Here is a 21,795-nt window from a genome sequence, read left to right on the forward strand (position 1 = left end):
CTTCACCATTAAATTTGCATGTCCATTTTCCTGTTTTCCTTATAAAAGATTACCATGGTAAATCTGCAGGTTAATTGTACATCCTGCCCCCCTCCCCCCTCCATTTTAGGGTTCGCTTCCTGCTGGGCGGTCGCCATGGCGAGTTCAAGTTCCTGCCTCCTCCGGGTTATGCTCCGTGCTACGAGGCGCTGCTGCCGAAGGAGAGGATGCGGATCGAGCCGATAAAGGAGTACAAGCACGACTTCGACGGGATCCGAAACCTGCTGGGGCCGACCCAGTCCCTGACCCACACTGCCTTCACACCCTGCCCTGTGGACACTGTGCAGGTAGGGTTCAGCACACATTGAGACACACACACACACACACACACACACACACACACACACACACACAGACACACACACACACACAGTCACAGGACCTGGGTCCCTGAACTGCCTTCACACCCTGTGGACACTGTGGCGGTAGGTTCAACACACACACACTGACACACACACACACACACACACACACAGACCCAGTCCCTGACCCACACTGCCTTCACACCCTGCCCTGTGGACACTGTGCAGGTAGGGTTCAGCACACACTGAGACACACACACACACACACACACACACACCATTCCCTGACCCCACCGCCTTCACACCCACACCGCCCTCACACCCTGCCCTGTGGACACTGTGCAGGTAGGGTTCAGCACACATTGAGACAAACACACACACACACACACACACAACACCACAACACACACAAACCCTACCCACCTGAACCACACCGCCTTCACACCCTGCCCTGTGGACACTGTGCAGGTAGGGTTCAGCACACACACATTGAGACACACACACAACCACACACACACTGTGACACACAGACACACACACACACACACACACACACAGACCCAGTCCCTGACCCACACCGCCTTCACACCCTGCCCTGTGGACACTGTGCAGGTAGGGTTCAGCACACACACACACACACACACACACCACAGACCCAGTCCCTGAACCACACCGCCTTCACACCTTGCCCTGGACACTGTGCACTTGTGTAGTGTGTGGTCAGTCACACGGAAGTGTGGGACGTGGGACACCACTGTGACACGTCCATCCCAGTCGTTGTAACCCTGTGGACACTGTGCAGGTAGACACACACACACACACACACACACACACAGACCCAGTCCCTGACCCACACCGCCTTCACACCCTGCCCTGTGGACACTGTGCAGGTAGGGTTCAGCACACACTGAGACACACACACACACACACACCCACACACACACCGCCTTCACACCCTGCCCTGTGGACACTGTGCAGGTAGGGTTCACACACACTGGACCAGTCCCTGACCCTGACCACACACTGCCTTCACACCCTGCCCTGTGGACACTGTGCAGGTAGGGTTCAGCACAACACTGAGACACACACACACACACACACACACACACACACACACACACACCCAGTCCCACGTGGACACTCTGGCCCTAGTGGTGGCAGGTAGGGTGTCAGCACACACTGGGACACACCCACACCCTTGTGTGACACTGTTGCAGTCCCTGTTCAGCACACATTGAGACACACACACACACACACACACACACACACACACACACACACAACACAGTCCCTGACGCCCTCAGGGACTGCCCTGTGGACACGTGCAGTGTTCAGCAACACGCTTGAGACACACACACAGAATACATGGAACACCTGGACACGTCCATCCTGTGTAACACCCAGGGTTCAGCACACATTGACCCAGTCCCACACACACTGCCTTCAGCACACACACACACACACACACACACACACACACACACACACACAGACCCAGTCCCTGACCCACACCGCCTTCACACCCTGCCCTGTGGACACTGTGCAGGTAGGGTTCAGCACACACTGAGACACACACACACACAGACCCAGTCCCTGACCCACACCGCCTTCACACCCTGCCCTGTGGACACTGTGCAGGCAGCATTGACCAGCCACAAACACACACACACAGACACACACCCACCACACACACACACACACCCTGCCCTGTCCCTGACCCACACTGTCGTCCACCTGTCACTGTGGTAGGGTTCAGCACACATTGAGACACACACACACACACACACACACACACACACACACACACACACACACACACACAGACCCAGTCCCTGACCCACACCGCCTTCACACCCTGCCCTGTGGACACTGTGCAGGTAGGGTTCAGCACACACTGACACACACACACAGACCCAGTCCCTGACCCACACTGCCTTCACACCCTGCCCTGTGGACACTGTGCAGGTAGGGTTCAGCACACATTGAGACACACACACACTGCCTTCACACCCTGCCCTGTGGACACTGTGCAGGTAGGGTTCAGCACACACTGAGACACACACACACACACAGACCCAGTCCCTGAACCACACCGCCTTCACACCCTGCCCTGTGGACACTGTGCAGGTAGGGTTCAGCACACACTGAGACACACACAGAAACAGTCAGAAACACAGTGAAATACACAGACACAGCAACATGCAGACACACTCACCAACATATACATGGGCACACACACACGCCTAGACACACAGCGATGTGCACACAGATTCACATGTTTGTTTACAGTGTTTATAAGGACTTTGCATTGACTCTCACTATTTTTATTTACTATTCCTAACTCCAGTCAAACAAAACTCCACACAGGGTGAAAGTCAACAACAAACTAAATATTTGGCCACTTTTAGTTTGTTTTAAAAAACAATAGTGACTTTTTTAATGCCTGTTTAAACACTTCAAAGGACTATGTGTCCTCATAAGGTAGGTTTTGTCAGACTTTCCTTCCTTGTGGAGACTTTTTTAACCCAGCAAGCCCTATAAACCTGCCCCCCCCCCACACAGAAGTACACAAACACATTGTATTTTTTTTCCTGATAACACTGACTGCGGCCACAGTGCCTCCTGCTTGCATTCTGAAGTGAAACCCTCACGCCTGCCTCTCCTGCTCTCTCCACCCCCCCAGATCGTGCTGCCCCCTCACCTGGAGAGAATCAGAGAGAAGCTGGCAGAAAACATCCACGAGCTGTGGGCACTGACCCGCATCGAGCAGGGCTGGACCTACGACACGGTCAGTGACCCCTGCCCCTGTCCTCTGGCCACAGTGTGCATGGAGGCTTGGTGGTCCAGTGGTTAAAGAAAAGGGCCATTGAGATACGCTATGTTGTGAATCGCTGTATCAGAACCGACCAGTTACACCTTCAGCTCAAGTCAGAGGCAGATGAACTAGAACGTATGTGTGTAAGTGTTGGGTGGCTGCCTCTGATCAAGTAGAGAGTGCATTTTGTTCTCACACACTCTTTGCTGTGTCAAATTTCAAATGTATTTATTTAACTAAGAGGGTCCTGGACGCGGGGGTCTGTCGCACAGAGACAGTGCAAGAGAACGAAACACACTCTCAACGTGATCAGAGACAGCCACCGAACACTTCGAAACATATCATAAGAGACACAGACACACCACAGATAAACTGATACAACACTGAGGTACAGGGAGAGGAGGGAGGAGGGAGGGTCTGTCACACAGAGACAGTGCAAGAGAACGAAACGCACTCTCAACACGATCAGAGACAGCCACCGAACACTTCGAAACATATTATAAGACACACAGACACACCACAGATAAACTGATACAACACTGAGGTACAGGGAGAGGGGGGAGGGTCTGTCACACAGAGACAGTGCAAGAGAACGAAACACACTCTCAACGTGATCAGAGACAGCCACCGAACACTTCGAAACATATTATAAGAGACACAGACACACCACAGATAAACTGATACAACACTGAGGTACAGGGAGAGGGGAGAGGGGAGAGGGTCTGTCACACAGAGACAGTGCAAGAGAACGAAACACACTCTCAACACGATCAGAGACAGCCACCGAACACTTCGAAACATATTATAAGAGACACAGACACACCACAGATAAACTGATACAACACTGAGGTACAGAGTGAGGGGAGAGGGGAGAGGGTCTGTCACACAGAGACAGTGCAAGAGAACGAAACACACTCTCAACACGATCAGAGACAGCCACCGAACACTTCGAAACATATTATAAGAGACACAGACACACCACAGATAAACTGATACAACACTGAGGTACAGAGTGAGGGGAGAGGGGAGAGGGTCTGTCACACAGAGACAGTGCAAGAGAACGAAACACACTCTCAACGTGATCAGAGACAGCCACCGAACACTTTGAAACATATTATAAGAGACACAGACACACCACAGATAAACTGATACAACACTGAGGTACAGAGTGAGGGGAGAGGGGAGAGGGTCTGTCACACAGAGACAGTGCAAGAGAACAAAACACACTCTCAACACGATCAGAGACAGCCACCGAACACTTTGAAACATATTATAAGTGGACAGTTTTCTTCTTATAGTTAAAAAATGAGAAATGTAAGTTGTCTTCCTTTGTGTGCTGCGCAGTTCCGGGATGACAACAAGAAGCTGCACCCCTGCCTGCTGGATTTCCATCGGCTTCCCGAGCCAGAGAGGAACTACAACCTGCAGATGTCCGGGGAGACCCTGAAGTGAGGCTGAGAACTGAGTGACATCTCTGATGAACTGAGTGACATCTCTGATGAACTGAGTGATCTCTGATGAATGGAGTGATCTCTGATGGATGGAGTGATCTCGGGTGAATGGAGTGATCTCTGGTGAATGAAGTGATCTCTGATGGATGGAGTGATTTATTGATCTGTGTTTCTCTCTCATTGCTCTGTGTTTCCCCTCCAGGACGTTGCTGGCGCTGGGCTGCCATGTTGGGATGGCTGATGAGAAAGCAGAGGAGAATCTGAAGAAGACCAAGCTCCCGAAAACGTGAGTCTACAACTCTCTCTTCTCTGTGTCCCCAATGTCTGTCTGTCTTTCTCTCTTTCTTTTCTTGATCGAGCACTCTATTTTTCTAACAGGAACCTGATTCACTCGGTACTCTTGCATAGAAATGCTGCAGCTGTGCCTCCAGCTGCTGTCACTCATTCCCTGACCGTCCTGTCTTGAAGTAGTTTAAGCAGTAATTGTATGTTGTATATCACATACATTGTATAGTGTGTATTGCATATTGTTCATCTGCAGCTACATTATGAGCAATGGGTACAAGCCAGCCCCTCTGGACCTGAACCACGTCAAGCTCACCCCTGCCCAGAACACCCTTGTGGACCGGCTTGCAGAGAACGGACACAACGTGTGGGCACGGGACCGGGTTCGTCAGGGCTGGACCTACAGCATCGTGCAGGACATCGTGAACAAGCGGAACCCTCGCCTGGTCCCGTACAACCTGCTCGACGAGCGCACGAAGAAGACCAATCGGGACAGCCTGTGTGAGGCTGTCCGCACGCTGATTGGCTACGGCTACAACATCGAGCCTCCAGACCAGGAGTCGAGTAAGCCCCTCCCCTTTTTATGATGATGTTTGCAATCGGTGACTGCATTACCATTGACGATTTCTCTCTCTCCCTCTGGCCCCATATTTCTCTCTCTGCCCCACTCTGCCCCAGGTGGTCAGAGTTCTGCCGGCGCTCGTGCGGAGAAGGTGCGTGTTTTCCGCGCAGAGAAGTCGTACGCAGTGAAAGCTGGGAAGTGGTACTTTGAGTTCGAGGTGGTGACTACGGGGGAGATGCGCGTGGGCTGGGCGCGGCCCAACGTCCGCGCTGATGTGGGGCTGGGAGGGGACGAGCTCGCCTACGTCTTCAACGGCTGTAAGGTGAGGAAGGGCGAGAGAGAGAATCACTGCAGGCAGCTTCACTTAAGAGACTGCAGCTCACAGAATTCCATAAGTCCAACGTGTCCTATCCGTTATATAGGTCTGTGCAGATTTTAAAGTGAGATGTTGTATTTAGGTTTTAAACCCTTATAAAGGTTTACCAGGGTACGTTTGCAAGGTGATTTTGCAGTTTCCCCCATGCTCTTCCCTTGGTTATATACCTTGGCTTGTCATGTTTTTTTTTTTAATATGCTTTACCGTGACTCGCTGTGTCCTGTCTAAAAATGATGTGTCAAACCCCCCCCAGGCTCAGCGCTGGCACAATGGCAGCGAGCCGTTTGGACGGAACTGGCAGTCGGGAGACGTGGTGGGCTGCATGATCGACCTGACGGAGAACAACATCATGTTCACCCTCAACGGAGAGATGCTGATCAGAGACTCGGGCTCCGACATCGCCTTCAAAGACATCGAGATCGAGGAGGGTGAGTCTGAAAGTTACCTGGAAAGGTTACACATAAGTGCCTGGTGTCTTATATGGTCTTAAGACTCAAGACTCGAGGATTAGAAACTAGTTCTCACAAACCGATTATTCGTATCAGTTATTCTGTTATTCAGATCAAGGTTTCCGCAGGTTAAGGTCAGTGCTCTTGATCAGACTCATTTTCCATTGATTAGTACTGGGTTGTAAGGGTGTGGGAAGGCCAGCTTCTCTTGTTTTGGAATCAACACTGTGAGAGGTTTATGAGGGATCAGAATCTCTCTTGGGGAACGTGGTCAGCATCTTCTCCTCCTGGCTCCTGCAGGGTTCCTCCCTGTTTGCAGTCTGGGGATGTCCCAGGTGGGACGACTCAACCTGGGGCAGGATGTCAGCAGCCTCCGGTACTTCACTATCTGTGGCCTGCAGGAAGGGTTCGAACCTTTCGCCATCAACATGAAGAGAGACATCACCATGTGGTTCAGCAAGAGCCTGCCCCAGTTCATCCCAGTGCCGACGGATCACAGCCACATCGAGGTACTGGGAGGAGGGGGGAGTCGCACCCAGTTGCATTACTTCACATAAACTTACATTAAGTAAAATATTGTACAGTGTGCTGCACAATTACAGCTGGTCTCCAGCTTACTGGGTGTCTTGCACAGAGCCCTATACTAGATTAAAAAATATATATACACATTTCAATCTGGTACAAAGAATCTGATGCAAAGAAGTTTCAGAATCACATGACACTAGCTTAGATTACACTGCACTTCACTAAATTGCATTGCCTCGATTCGTGCCGCATTGCCGCTGTCGTGTGCTTTGCGTTGAGCAGCTCTCCCGCATCGACGGTACAGTCGACAGCCCCCCCTGCCTGAGGCTCACACACAAGACGTTCGGCTCTCAGAACAGCAACACGGACCTGCTCTTCCTGAGGCTCAGCATGCCCGTGGAGTTCCACGAGACGTTCCGCGTGCAGGCGGGGACCACGCCCCTGACCCGGGCCCTCACCATCCCCGAGGAGGAGGTGCAGGACGTGGAGCCGGACTCGGAGTTCGAGCAGCACAAGAAATCAGCCAGCCGCAAGGAGGCCGAGGCCACAGGGGACAAGGACCAGGCGGCAAAAGAGCAGGCAGCAGCAGCAGCAGCAGCAGCAGCAAAGGAGAGCGGCAAGGGGGAGAACGACAAGGACACGACCTCGGAAAAGAGCAAGAAGAGAGGGTGAGGAGGAGTGAGGATAGAGGGTGGCTGAGGGTAGGTAGAGAAGGGAAGTGATAGAATACAAATTAAGGTGTGATTGTAATGTCTCACTCTCTTGCTCTCTCACTCTCAGCTTCCTGTTCAAGGTGAAGAAGCCCGCTTTCATCTCCCCTCCCCCGCTGGTCCCCGCGATGCCCCGACTGGTGGAGGACGTCGTCCCCGATGACCGTGACGACCAGGACATGATCATGAACACGACCACGGTGAGAACCGGAGTCTAGAACAGGGGAACCCGGCAATAAACCATGGGAATCTAGAACAGGGGAACCCAGTAACAAACCATGGGAGTCTAGAACACGGGAACCCAGTAATAAACCGCTGGACTAGAACAAACTAGTATACCCACAAATTAGCTTGTATTCTCATATGCTAGTTTATGAAGGTAAAGTAATATGTCTTAGGTAAGTGGGTTTGTGTTACAAGAATCGTTTTTTTGGAAACTGTGTTTATTGGTGGTGGTAGAGCAGTGAATAAATGTTGTAACAGAGCACAGTCTCTACTTTGTCCCTCTCTACCCCTCAATCCCTCTCTCTCTCTCTCTTTTTCTCTCTCTCTCTCTCAGTACTACTACTCCGTACGGATCTTTGCCGGGCAGGAGCCCAGCGGGGTGTGGGTGGGCTGGGTGACCCCCGATTACCACCAGTACGACCCCAACTTCGACCTCAGCAAGGTGCGCAGCGTCACAGTGACCGTGGGAGATGACAAGGGCAACGTGCACGACAGGTAAGCAGCAGGGCGGCCCCTCATTCAAGTTTACCCCGTTAAGTGTGCACAGTAATTGAGCAGTTTGCCCCCCTGCTTTTCCCCTGGTTATACTGCACATTCACATCCTCGGCGAAATGTTCAATTTATTACGTTTCTTTCAGTGTTTCTGTTGAAGATGTTGAGAAATACTTGCAGTTGATATGCTTCTTGCTTTTGAGTTAGTTATTTAGAGTCCTGCAGACAAACTGTTCAGCTGATCCCTTCAGTGGGTTTATTGAGGTTGAAAGTTGATCTCACCGGTGAGGGTATTAGTTGAACTGTTTTGTCTAGCTCACACTCTCCCCCCCCCTCTCTCTCTCTCCCCCCTCCCTCTCTCTCTCAGTATGAAGCGCAGTAACTGCTACATGGTGTGGGGAGGGGAGTTCAGCAACAGCGCTCAGCAAACCCGCATCAGCCAGGAGGACCTTGTGATTGGCTGCCTGGTCGACCTGGCAACCGGCTTCATGACCTTCACGGCCAATGGGAAGGAGATAAACACCTTTTACCAGGCAAGTGGGAGGTACCGGAATATAGATAAATGTAAAAGAGGTACTAGAGAGTTATTCAGGCAGTATAGGGGTAGATAGGTGTTAGTTGGGTTTCCCATATTTAAGGCAGCCCCCTATAATTAAACAGTGAAAATAACAGATGAATTGAAGAAGTGACATTGTGTTACACTCCAGTGGTTGGCATCTCGGCCCATCAGATTGAGTGAAGAGCCAAGGGCTGGACGTGAAGCTCAAACCATACAGTACAGAGAAGAACGCTTTGCATTCAGTTTAATGGGCTGAGATTCCAAGCCTCAGATCACAGGAATGTGTTGATTGTTGGCTCTTAGTTCACTTGCCAAAATGTAACTTTCCTTTGCACATTGCTAGGCCAACTAATTTGTTTGTATTTATTTTGTAAGGAGAACAGGTAACTAAATACAAACAGACAACAGAGAAATCTCCTCTCCCTCTCCTGTTTCCTGCTCTAGGAGGCGATGTAGCGTTTAGAGAGAGAAATGGAGGGATGAGATCAGAGACAGTAAATAGAGAGAGAGAGAGAGGCTTCACATACTCAGTCACTAACTGGGCAGACAAACCCCTTTTCTATATAAAGCACAGGAGCCAGCTAATCCCAGCACAGCAGCTGGTCTGCGTTATTACTGTGATTTCTACATTTTCCCATGCGAGGGCTCCACACTGCCATGGAAAACTCGGCAGGTTTTTCATTCGTCCTCAACTGTAAGTGCGTCATTCTGTGCGTCTGTCTTTCTGTAGCATTCTGTTCACCGGCGTTCACCAGGTTTGTCTGCAGCCAAGTCAGCAGCCAGCGTGCGTGACAGCGGTTCAGTGTAATTTTGCAGTTAACTTCCCCCTTTAGCGTTTTAAAAGCCAACTGGAGAAATACGTTGTCAATTCACGACCTTGGCACGGCAGTAAATACGTCAGTGCCCCAGATGAGTGGAAAATTCCCTTCCAGTCAGCTTTGAAGTCACGCGGACGTTAGCTACTATTGATTGGTACTCGGTTGGTACGGTGAAGGGAGGACAGCTTGTATTGTCTTAAAATCAACACGTTAGCGCATCCAGACCCAATGAGAAACTGTCGTCATCTACGGTTGCGAAGGAATAAAAAATAAATGAATCATGAAACATGTCTACTGGCTCCAGAATGTGATGTTGCTGGCGTAATATGAGGAACCCTGGTGCTAGAGTCTAGCACCACAGCGCCACATTTCCACCTCTGGTGGCAGGCAGTGAGCTCCTTCTTCTGATCCCCTGAGTCTCCTCTGTGTGCAGGTGGAGCCCAACACCAAGCTGTTCCCGGCAGTGTTTGCCCTCCCCACCAGCCAGAACATGCTGCAGGTTGACGCCAGCTCACCCGTTCACGTAGTGTGTGTGTGTGTGTGTGTGTGTGTGTGTGTGTGTGTGTGTGTGTGTGTGTGTGTGTGTGTGTGTGTGTGTGTGCTGCCAAATCCAGTTACCGCTACTAAAAAAAAATAAATAAAAAAATACACGTCAGTTCTGAAACTCAAACGTCAGTGTTTGTTTGTTTGCTGTGCTTTTACTGCGAGGAGTCTTCTATAAGGCTTGTGAGTGCTTGATGGGTTTGATCCTCACTCCTCCCTCTGTCTCTGTGTCTCTCATTCTAGAACATCATGCCGATCTCAGCCGCGATGTTCCGGAGCGAACGCAAGAACCCCGTGCCCCAGTGCCCGCCACGGCTCGACGTGCAGATGCTGACCCCCGTGGTCTGGAGCCGCATGCCCAACCACTTCCTGTTCACGGACACGGGCCGGGTCACCGAGCGCCACGGCTGGATGGTGGAGTGCAGTGAGCCGCTCACCATGATGGCACTGCACATCCCCGAGGAGAACAGGTGAACTGGGAGGGACTGGGGGAGACTGGGGGTGGGGGGTTAGAGCAGCGGAACTGGGAGAGACAGGGAGGGACGGAGAAAGGGTTGGAGACAGTGGGACCAAATGGGAGAGAGGGTTAGGGAGGAGGATGGACATGTTTATTGATGTTCTTCACCGTACCTCTCTGTGCAAAACAAACTATGCTTATTCACCCTTTCACTGTGCTTTACTACACTTTGATTTGCACTTTTACTATAGGAAAACATTTAAAAGTGATTGCTAGCATTAACATATAGATTTTTTTCTCCCCTCGTTCCCCCGGGCAGGTGCATTGACATCCTGGAGCTGTCGGAGCGTCTGGACCTGCTCAAGTTCCACTCCCACACCCTGAAGCTGTACTGCGGGGTGTGCGCCCTGGGGAACAACCGCGTGGCCCACGCGCTGTGCAGCCACGTGGACGAGTCCCAGCTGCTGTACACCATCGAGAACGCCTACCTGCCGGGACCCCTGCGCTCCGGGTACTACGACCTGCTCATCAGCATCCACCTGGAGTCCGCCAAGCGCTCGCGGCTCATGATGAACAATGAGTTCATCGTGCCGATGACGGAGGAGACGCGGAGCATCACGCTGTTCCCCGACGAGAGCAAGAGGCACGGCCTGCCCGGCGTGGGGCTCAGCACCTGCCTGCGCCCCAAACTGCACTTCTCACCCACCAGCTTCGTGGGCACCGACCCTGACCTCTACACCCTGAGCCCTTCCATCCCTCTGCAGGTGGGGGAGATGCCCAGAGCAGTTATTTTTTGTACTATGGGGCTGTTTATACAGTGTTAGACCCCGACATGAGCGCTAGTATGGGCTGCCTTTAGTAAAGGATGCAATAGGCAGGTGTTGGGTACTGTATGCTATTTTATTTTATTTTTTTTACAATGCAATCCAGTGGAATAACAGCTGTCCACATGTGAGGGCTCCTGGTGTTGATCAGCCTGATTTACCATTCCAAGTGAAAAAGTGAAGAAATAGTTGCTTGGGTTTGTGTGGGTTGCTGTTCTCCTCCACAAATGCAAGCAGCTGTTTCTTCACTCTGAACGGTAAATCAGCCCGATCGACACCTATGAGCATTACCGGACTGGCTAATCTAAGTGGTGTGTATCGAGATCCGAGATCGCTAATGATTGTTACAAAGCTGAGAATATTCTGTTGAAATATTTAACAATAAGTCTAATATTGCAGCTCAAACTTCTGTGCAATACTCAAGTCTTATTCCCACCCCTTGTTCTAACAATCCGATTCAAGCCGCCCCATGCAAAGTTAGCTGTTTAATTGACAGACTGTTCGATCGATTGACCGATCGATATGATTGGTTGAGTTCTGATTTTTTTCATCGCTCTCTCTTTTTGCCTGTCCGATACAGTCAGCTGTTTAACTGACGGACTGTTCAATTGATTGATTTGCTTGTTTCGCTCGTCCGCAGATCCTCAAGACGAAAGCCATCAACATGCTGACGGACGCTGTGCAGGATGGCGGGCAGCACACGCGGGACCCAGTAGGGGGCAGCGTGGAGTTCCAGTTCGTCCCGGTGCTCAAGCTGATCAGTACCCTGCTCATCATGGGCATCTTCCAGGACGAGGACGTCAAACACATCCTCAAGATGATCGAGCCCAACGTCTTCGGAGTGCTGGAGGGGGAGGGAGAGGAGAAGGGGGAGGAAGAGGAGAAGGAGAAGGAGGAGGAGGGGGCCAAGGAAGAGGTGGACGAGGAAGCCAAAGAGCAAGAGGAGGCACCAGAGGAAGGGAAGGAAGGATTCGAGGAGGACGAAGGGGTGGTAGACGATGAGGAGGAGGAGGAGGAGGAAGAAGAGGAGGAGGAGGAGGGAGAAGAGGTGAAGGAGGAGGAGAAGGGGGAGGAGGAGGAGCTGGAAGCAGGGGAAGAAGACTCCAAAGAGGAGGAAGCAGGGCTGGAGGAAGGGCTGCTGCAGATGAAGCTGCCTGAGTCTGTCAAGCTGCAGGTATGAATGAGGGAGAGCAGGAGGACTGGGGTGGGTGTGACGAGACTGGGACATTCAGTTGCCTTTAAGAAGCATGTATCTGCAGGTGCTGCATTAAACTAATCCATTTGTTAACTCTCTCCCCCCCTCCCTCTTCCCCCTCTCTCAGATGTGCAACCTGCTTCAGTACTTCTGTGACTGTGAGCTGCGGCACAGAGTGGAGGGGATCATCGCATACTCTGACCGCTTCGTCAAACTCATCCAGGCCAATCAGAGGGAGCGCTACAACGAGCTCATGCTGGCGTTCACCATGAGCGCCGCGGAGACCGCGCGCAAGACCAGGGAGTTCCGCTCGCCGCCGCAGGAGCAGGTACCGCGAGCCACAGTCCCAGTTCGGTCTTCCCCAGAGCAGGGCTTTACCGTTAGGGTTGAACAGAAGGAGGGTTGTTTTAATAGTTTAAACTTCCTTTAGAAGTCCTGCATTCACCCAATAGGAAACACTGATTATATTACTACAGCTGTGGCCAAAAGCTGTGCAACCCTTACAAGTTAAGGAGTAAGACATCATTTAATATATATGAACTTCATTTAGATCTTCATTGTAGCATCAAAGAAACTACAAAACGATATCGCAGAAGCCATAATAGCAGTACAGTATTTCATGTTAGATTTCGAAATGTCACGTTTTTTTCAGTTTTTGTCAGTTTTTCATTAAGTATATGGGCAAATTACAAATTCTATATGTTAACGTAACATTATTCAGCAGGTTTAATTGAAACTTTATGAAGCAAAATTAGTTCATTCTTTAAGGTGACGCAAAACTTTTGTCCAGAGCTCTTACTGCAGTAATATTGCATCCTGATTGATCTAAATTGTGCTCAGTTTATGATGCTGGCATTTATTGTCCTGAGAAGGCCTCCTTCCTCAGAACTGGGACGGTCCAGGGAATACAGGGACAGGTGGCAGGTGCCTTCTGGTAAGACCCTTCTCATTCTGTTAGAGCAGGGCTGTCCAATCAGTCCCGGTCCTGGAGGGACATTGTTCCACTCCAGGTATAACAGCTCAAATGAGACAATGACTTGCTTCAGCGTCTGGATGGAGGGTTAATTTGTTCAGTTAGAGGGCCGATTTTGACCACCCTTACTTTAAACTATGGCAAACAGCATTGCATAGCCACTGGGAAAAACTGCATACGAATTACAGTGCGAAAAAATGTCCTGCGTTGAACTCTCCTAAGGGTGAGTAAGCAAGTACATGCATTTATATCCTGGTATATCAAGCCCTTAATACTGCAGTACCTCAAAGCGATCTCAAGTCAATAAAAACAAAAGTTGCAATAAAATGAATTAAAGCAGTGATTGAGCGCCTCCTTTCACCCTGCAGATCAACATGCTGCTGAACTTCAAGCACAGCCCTGACGAGGAGGAGTGCCCTGTCCCAGACGAGATCAGAGAGGACCTGATCGACTTCTACAACGACCTGCTGACTCACTGCGGTAAGAGTCCCCTCACACGCACTCCTTCAAAAAAGACACTTCTCAAACATTCCTTGGAACAGCCCTTGAAGTTTTGCGGGGGGAGTTGGTTGCTGTGCTCCCTTATCTTTACTGCTGTCGCTCTCTCTCCAGGAGTGCACATCGAGGAGGAGGAGGAAGAGGAGGAGGTGGACAGCTCCCTGAGAGGAAGGCTCTTCAGCCTATTGGACCGGGTCAAGAACTTCCGCAAGAAGAAAGTGGAGGAGGATTCAGAACAAGAGGAGGACAGCAAACCCAGTGAGTGAGACTCAGCCAGACTGTGTGTGTGTGTGTGTGTGTGTGTGTGTGTGTGTGTCTGTCTGTGCTTCACTGTGCGCCTGTATTTCTCTCTTAACTATTTAAAATTCTTTAACACAACCTTTATCCCTGTTCTCCTTTCTTCCCCTCTTCTGCCCCGTTTCCCACCCCTCAATGCCTGACCTCCTTCTCCTCTCCTCTCACCTCTCCCAGGCTCTCTCCAGGAGCTGATCTCCCACACCATGGTCCACTGGGCCCAGGAGTCGTTCATCCAGAACCCGGAGCTGGTGAGGCTGATGTTCAGCCTTCTGCACCAGCAGTATGACTGCATCGGGGAGCTGATCCGAGCGCTGCCCAAGGCCTACACCATCAACGCAGTGTCGGTGCAGGATACCATGGACCTGCTGGAGTGCCTGGGCCAGATCCGATCCCTGCTCATCGTGCAGATGGGCCCCGAGGAGGAGAGGCTCATGATCCAGAGCATTGGATTCTCCTCCCTTCTCCCTCCATTCCCTCCCCTTAGCCCCTTTCTCACATGCCTCCCTACCTCCCCTCACATTCCCTCCCGCTACCTCGCCCTCACCCCCCGTAAGAGGAGGGATAGAGGGGAGTGTAAGGGAGGGGATAGGGGAGAGTGTAAGAGAGGGGATGGAGGGGAGTGTAAGGGAGGGGATGGAGGGGAGTGTAAGGGAGGGGATGGAGGGGAGTGTAAGGGAGGGGATAGAGGGGAGTGTAAGGGAGGGGATAGGGGAGAGTGTAAGAGAGGGGATGGAGGGGAGTGTAAGAGAGGGGATGGAGGGGAGTGTAAGGGAGGGGATGGAGGGGAGTGTAAGGGAGGGGATAAAGGGGAGTGTAAGGGAGGGGATAGGGGAGAGTGTAAGGAAAGTGTGACACAACACTACCCATTACAACTGCACTTTGACATTTTTTGGTTTTGTACAATTTGCAATTAAATGTTTAACATTTTATAATTTTTTTTTTTTTCCAGGAACATCATGAACAACAAGGTGTTCTACCAGCACCCCAACCTGATGCGCGCCCTGGGCATGCATGAGACCGTCATGGAGGTGATGGTGAACGTGCTGGGGGGCGGCGACTCCAAGGAGATCCGCTTCCCCAAGATGGTGACCAACTGCTGCCGCTTCCTCTGCTACTTCTGCAGGATCAGCCGGCAGAACCAGCGTGCCATGTTCGATCACCTGAGCTACCTGCTGGAGAACAGCGGCATCGGGCTGGGTGAGGAGGGTGTTGTTATTCGTTTATACGGCAGGCCCCTTTATCCAAGGAGACTTGCAGTGCTGCAGGGCAGAACAAGGTTACAGTGCAGAAACCTCCGGGCCCAGTTCAGTTTATTTCTAGCTCAGAGCGTCGTGGATGGCAGGTGTGTGTGGCCCTGGCCAGCTCAGTGTGGTTTCTCTCGTGGCAGGAATGAGGGGGTCCACTCCGCTTGACGTGGCTGCGGCCTCCATGATCGACAACAATGAGCTGGCACTAGCACTGCAGGAGCAGGATCTGGAGAAGGTGAGCGGACTGGGAGAGAGTGGGGGGGGACTGGGAGAGACTTGGGGAGGACTGGGAGAGGATCTGGGTTGGCTAGCTGTGTGACTGCCCTCTCTCTCTCTCTCTCTCTCTCTTTTTTCTCGTCCCAACACTGAATGACCGACCGAGTCCAAACGTCTCGACGGGATACGTCTGACGAGTTTCCCCAAGGGGCTATAACCGACCTTGGGGCACACCACCCCCTTCGCTATGGAGCTGAAGGAAGCTAAGCGGCAAAAGCAGTTGCCAATCATGGGGGACGGGGTAGGTGGGGGTGGGGGGTTTTTTTTACCGTCAACGGTGAAACTTGTACAATGTGAGAACCCTGCCCGTTAGAGTGAGCCAACCCCCCTCAGGTGTCCTGAAGTTGTCTGGCGGACAAACCGTGTCTTGGGGGGTCAACGGTTGGTACCCAAACTAAAAAAAATAATAATTTGGTTGATTTTCCATTTGATTGTTTTGTTGTATGTAATTGTAAATTGGAAGTCGATCAGCATCTTTCAGCAGAGAGATTGAGCTGTCTGGCGTGTAACCCCATTCTCCCCCGCCTATCCCCCTCCTCAGGGGAGAGCGTGGAAGAGAACGCTAACGTGGTCGTGAGGCTCCTGATTCGCCGGCCCGAGTGTTTCGGCCCCGCCCTGCGCGGAGAGGGGGGGAACGGGCTGCTGGCCGCAATCGAGGAAGCCATCAAGATCTCGGAGGACCCGACGAGGGACGGGCCGACCGTCAAGAAGGACCGCCGCTTCCCCATGTGAGACGCTTCTTTAAATTAATTTTAACCAGGAAAGTCTCATTGAGATTGAGATCTTTGGCACAATAAGCTATCACTAAGGTCGTCTTCCTCATTAAAGGTGCAGACAAATAATTTAATTGACCAACTTTGAAATTCAGGCTCAGTTAATCGCCTCTCCCCGGCAGGTTCGGAGGGGAGGAGGCCCAGGAGGAGAACAGAGTGCATCTTGGGAACGCCATCTTGTCGTTCTACTCTGCGCTCATCGACTTGCTGGGACGCTGCGCCCCGGAGATGCACGTGAGTTGGGGGGCAGGGGGAGTGCCGGTTGACCAGGGGTCCCCAGTGACGGGCTGGTTGACTAGGGGTCCTCAGTGACTGACTGGTTGACCAGGGGTCCCCAGTGATTTCTTACCAGTACAAATACAAGGAACATATAGATTTGATTCACAAATTCAGTGATTGGTTAACCAATCAATTGATTGATTAATTCATTAATTGATTGTCTGGTTGTCATTTTCACCTCTGCAGTTGATCCAGGCTGGGAAGGGCGAGGCCCTGCGTATTCGAGCCATCCTGCGCTCACTGGTTCCCATTGAGGACCTGGTGGGAGTGATCAGCCTCTCAGTGCAGATCCCTGCCTTTGGAAAAGGTGAGAATCACTCCCTCTCTCTCACTCGTTAGGGCTTGATCATACTTCAGCATTGCCGAGGGATATTTCTTCTTCTTTCTCTAACAAATCATGCAACGGGAATCCCTTCCAAAACTAAACTGCAGAGCCTGCTGTAATGAATCTCCTCCTAGAGGCTGATCAGTGAATACTACGGACATCAGCATCAGCCCAGTACTTACCTCTCCACTGCAGACTCTGCTGTTTAGTGGCAAGACATTCGCTTCTTTCAACCACACGGTTTACGGTTCATCTTCCCATTCAGTTCAATGGGCTGAGATGACGATTCATTACACTGTGACACCATCTGACTTCATTCTTTGATTCTAGTCTCTCCAGTCATGTGATCCATGGTCACCAGAGTCACATTTTTCACAACTGCCCCCCAGTGACCGGGAGACTGAAATGTGAAATGTTTGTTTTATTTGTATTTATTTTTTTACTCAGCGGTCATGACCCACGTGGTAAGAAATGTTTTTCACTGTAGGTCACTGTGAGAATTTTGTCTACTGACACGTGTGACAACTGTTTGTTTTATTTGTATTTATTTTTTTACTCGTTTCTGGCTGAAAAAGATTGTCCTTCCTTTGCGTCTAAATAAAGAGAGACATATTGTAGAGATCAGTGAAACATCAGCTGAACAGTCCAGTAATTAAAAAGGAATAATATTGCCCTCCTCTCCACCCCCTCACCCTGTCCTCTCCTCTCCCCCCTCACCCTGTCCTTTCCTCTCCCCCCTCACCCTGTTCTCTCCTCTCACCCTGTCCTCTCCTCTCCCCTCTCCTCCCAGACGGGAATATCATTGAGCCCAAGATGTCGGCGAGCTTCGTCCCAGATCACAAGGCCCCAATGGTTCTGTTCCTTGACCGAGTCTACGGCATTGAGACCCAGGACTTCCTGCTGCACGTGCTGGAGGTCGGCTTCCTGCCAGACATGAGGGCCGCGGCCTCTCTCGACACGGTCAGTTCAGAGCGTTTTGCATTGCTGTCCAGACAACGCCACACTGCGCAAGACGTTCGCATTGCTCTTCAGTAGCATTGCAGCAAGCTATGGCCAAAGGGTTAGCATCGCCCTGTAGAATGAACTCATTTTGCTTCATAAAGTTCAATGAAAGCTGCTGAATAATGTTGCATTAACATATTGAATTACACACTGATTTGTAGTTTTTCCAGATACTTAACAACAAAACTGACAAAAAATTTTAAAAATTGGCATTTCAAAATCTAACATGAAATACTGTACTGCTATCATGGCCTCCGGTAGATTTTTACAATATCATTTTGTAGTTTCTTTGATTACATGATATTAAATGAAATTAAATGAAATAAATTATGTTCATATAGTTAAATGGTGTCTCAATCCTAAACTGCTAGGTGAGTCTAAACTTTGAAAGTGTCTGTTAAATAAATAATAGTAATAATAATAATAATAATAATATAATAAATAATAATAATAATAATAGTAAAATTGCCTCTAACGCCTGCAGTTGTGTCCTCCCTCCACCAGGCGGCGTTCAGCACCACTGAGATGGCTCTGGCCCTGAATCGTTACCTGTGCTCCGCAGTGCTGCCCCTCCTCACGAAGTGCGCTCCTCTGTTCGCTGGCACCGAGCACAGGGCCATCATGGTCGACTCCATGCTGCACACCATCTACCGGCTCTCCAGGGGGCGCGCTCTCACCAAGGCGCAGCGTGACGTCATCGAGGAGTGCCTCATGTCTCTCTGCAGGTGGGCGGGGCCTGGGAGGGGACTGGTGGGCGGGTCTTGACTCTTGCAGGGTGGGTGCGGCTTAAATGTTCACCAATGCACTGTGCTAATTTGACAAATGTTATGGAACATTCCAAAAAATTATGTTTTTGGTTCCCTTGATGAATCAATCCTCCTGTCCTAAAGTTATATAACAACGATATATTAAAAAAAGACAGCTTTATAATGGTAAAGGAAGAGAAAGAGAGGAGAAAGTTTCTCATAGTAAAAGCACAGCAAAGTGTATTAAAGCATTGTAAAGCACAGAGGCATGGTAAAGCATATACAAAGAAATCCGTGACAGACCATTGTAAACTATTCTAAACGCAGAGTGTAACCCTGGGAGACTCGACTCTCAGTCCTGCCCCCCCCCCCCCCCCCCGCGCCCTTCTTTCCAGGTCCCTCCGCCCCTCCATGCTGCAGCATCTCCTGCGACGGCTGGTGTTCGACGTGCCGATCCTCAATGAATACGCCAAGATGCCTCTCAAGGTACGGCTGCGCCTGTCAGCAGTGTATTGAATGGGGAACAGCTGACCGTGTGAAGAAGTGATTGAGTTTCCTGAGTGCGCTTGACAAAGCTGTGCTGATTCTCCTCGTCCCCACAGCTGCTCAACAATCACTACGAACGCTGCTGGAAGTATTACTGCCTTCCCAACGGCTGGGCCAACTTCGGAGTGACCTCGGAGGAGGAGCTTCACCTCACCCGGAAGCTGTTCTGGGGCATCATCGAGTCTCTGGCGCACAAGGTACACTCATCTGACTGGCTGGCTATGGATCTGGAGAAACTATGTCTCTCACACTCCCTCAGCCATGAACGAATCTGCTGCTCCCAACACAGACCAAATATGAGCCTTCTCCATAACAACCAGCAACAGCTCTCCTATAACCAGGTATATTGAACGAATCCCGTGCTCTCCAACACGTGGTGCTGTGATGGCGTCTGCATGCTGTGTGTGTGCACGTGCGTGCGTGTTTGGCGTGCGTGCGGTGGGGTGTGTGCGTGCGTGCGTGCGGCGTGCACACCCACACGCACACACACACACGCACGCACGCACGCACGCACGCACGCACACCACGCACGCACGCACGCACGCACACACGCACGCACACACACACACACGCACGCACGCACGCACACACACACACGCACAGCCGCACGCACGCACAACGCACGCACACACACGCACGCACGCACGCACGCACGCACGCACGCACGCACACTCACGCACGCACGCACACACACGCACGCACGCACGCACACGCACGCGCGCACGCACCCACGCACGCACACGCACACGCACACACAGAACTACATGAACATCATTTAGATCTTTAATTTAATCATAACTACAAAACGATATCGTCTACCGGAAGTCTTAATAGCAGTACAGTATTTCATGTTGGATTCCGAAATGTGACTTTCTTTAATTTTTGGCAGTTTTTCGTGAAGTATATTGGAAAACTACAAAGCAGGGTGTATTCAATTTGTTTGCTTAACATTATTCAGCAGGTTAATAAGTGATAACTTGAAATACTTCGGTGTTAATCTATAAGATATGCGCTACCCTTTGGGAACCGGTATCGAACGACGTTACTGAAGACTTCTCGTTAACGCTTGCAGAACGCGTGTCACACTGGACCTGTCGATGCAAAACTTTTGGCCATAGCTATAATAATTGCACAGTACCCGAAGGGTTAAAATTAGGATTTTACTGGACCACAGCCGCATGGAAGCTCGGAGTGTGGTTAAAGTTTGGTGCTGACAGTGAAAATATTTTTCCAGTCGGCTTTTCTTGAGTAAGTGTAACAAGTATCAGCACACCTCTAATTTGAACCCTGCGTTTTTTTTCCTGGACTTCAGAAATTTGACGCTGAGCTGTTCAAGATAGCCATGCCGACGCTGTGCTCCATCGCCGGGGCGATCCCGCCGGACTACGTGGACGCAAGCTACTCCTCCCAGACAGAGAAGAAGGCGTCCGTCGACGCCGAGGGCAACTTTGACCCCAAGCCAGTCGAGACCACCAAGTAAAAGGCACCAGGGGGGTTCAAAACTGGGGACTTTGTCAGTGTTGTTATTGAGGTGAAACTGTAAGAAAACAAATCAAACAGACCAGCGTTTGGGCTCTAGTGCCTTCATCAGTGTTATTGAAACTAAACTGAGTCAAACAGACCAGCGTTTGGGCTCTAGTGCCTTCATCAGTGTTATTGAAACTAAACTGAGTCAAGCAGACCAGCGTTTGGGCTCTAGTGCCTTCATCAGTGTTATTGAAACTAAACTGAGTCAAGCAGACCAGCGTTTGGGCTCTAGTGCCTTCATCAGTGTTATTGAAACTAAACTGAGTCAAGCAGAGCAGCGTTTGGGCTCTAGTGCCTTCATCAGTGTTATTGAAACTAAACTGAGTCAAGCAGAGCAGCGTTTGGGCTCTAGTGCCTTCATCAGTGTTATTGATGTGAAAACAGTAATTATCACTGTAGTAACGTAGTGTCTTTTTTGTTTTTGCAGCACTATAATCCCTGAGAAACTGGACGTGTTTATTAATAAGTACGCTGAATACACTCACGACAAATGGGCCTTTGAGAAGGTGAGCTGCTGTACCATGCCTTGATACGGGCACGAGCCCTGCTGCATCCGGTCTGTTAATATTGAAATGATCAGGAGGCAGGAGTTTGAGCAGGGTTAGAAACTCACACTAGCCCTGCTGCTGCTGCTGCACCCAGTCCTGGGGTTCAGAGCTCCCCTCAATGAAGTCTATTA

The 21,795-nt window shown here is 50.7% G+C and overlaps 1 protein-coding gene across 1 annotated transcript in view; it reads left to right on the forward strand.

Annotated features, from left to right (window-relative positions):
* The window catches only part of LOC121303771 (ryanodine receptor 1-like), a 94,410-nt gene that overhangs the window by 21,630 nt on the left and 50,985 nt on the right, over positions 1-21,795 (forward strand). Inside the window, exons 20-51 of the mRNA XM_041234549.1 lie at positions 110-326; positions 3,025-3,129; positions 4,501-4,604; positions 4,810-4,893; positions 5,149-5,456; positions 5,571-5,776; positions 6,084-6,258; positions 6,580-6,788; positions 7,087-7,472; positions 7,585-7,714; positions 8,074-8,234; positions 8,599-8,764; positions 10,042-10,131; positions 10,395-10,621; positions 10,928-11,372; positions 12,073-12,606; positions 12,755-12,955; positions 13,969-14,080; positions 14,213-14,356; positions 14,570-14,843; positions 15,345-15,592; positions 15,783-15,957; positions 16,164-16,195; positions 16,460-16,646; positions 16,814-16,925; positions 17,157-17,277; positions 18,086-18,255; positions 18,802-19,022; positions 19,439-19,529; positions 19,646-19,786; positions 20,902-21,065; positions 21,544-21,622. Coding sequence (XP_041090483.1) covers positions 110-326; positions 3,025-3,129; positions 4,501-4,604; positions 4,810-4,893; positions 5,149-5,456; positions 5,571-5,776; positions 6,084-6,258; positions 6,580-6,788; positions 7,087-7,472; positions 7,585-7,714; positions 8,074-8,234; positions 8,599-8,764; positions 10,042-10,131; positions 10,395-10,621; positions 10,928-11,372; positions 12,073-12,606; positions 12,755-12,955; positions 13,969-14,080; positions 14,213-14,356; positions 14,570-14,843; positions 15,345-15,592; positions 15,783-15,957; positions 16,164-16,195; positions 16,460-16,646; positions 16,814-16,925; positions 17,157-17,277; positions 18,086-18,255; positions 18,802-19,022; positions 19,439-19,529; positions 19,646-19,786; positions 20,902-21,065; positions 21,544-21,622 — 6,019 coding nt within the window. The remainder of the gene's footprint in view (positions 1-109; positions 327-3,024; positions 3,130-4,500; positions 4,605-4,809; positions 4,894-5,148; positions 5,457-5,570; positions 5,777-6,083; positions 6,259-6,579; positions 6,789-7,086; positions 7,473-7,584; positions 7,715-8,073; positions 8,235-8,598; positions 8,765-10,041; positions 10,132-10,394; positions 10,622-10,927; positions 11,373-12,072; positions 12,607-12,754; positions 12,956-13,968; positions 14,081-14,212; positions 14,357-14,569; positions 14,844-15,344; positions 15,593-15,782; positions 15,958-16,163; positions 16,196-16,459; positions 16,647-16,813; positions 16,926-17,156; positions 17,278-18,085; positions 18,256-18,801; positions 19,023-19,438; positions 19,530-19,645; positions 19,787-20,901; positions 21,066-21,543; positions 21,623-21,795) is intronic.

This window comes from Polyodon spathula, chromosome 35, assembly GCF_017654505.1.
Source record: "Polyodon spathula isolate WHYD16114869_AA chromosome 35, ASM1765450v1, whole genome shotgun sequence".
Classification (NCBI taxonomy): Eukaryota; Metazoa; Chordata; class Actinopteri; order Acipenseriformes; family Polyodontidae; genus Polyodon; species Polyodon spathula.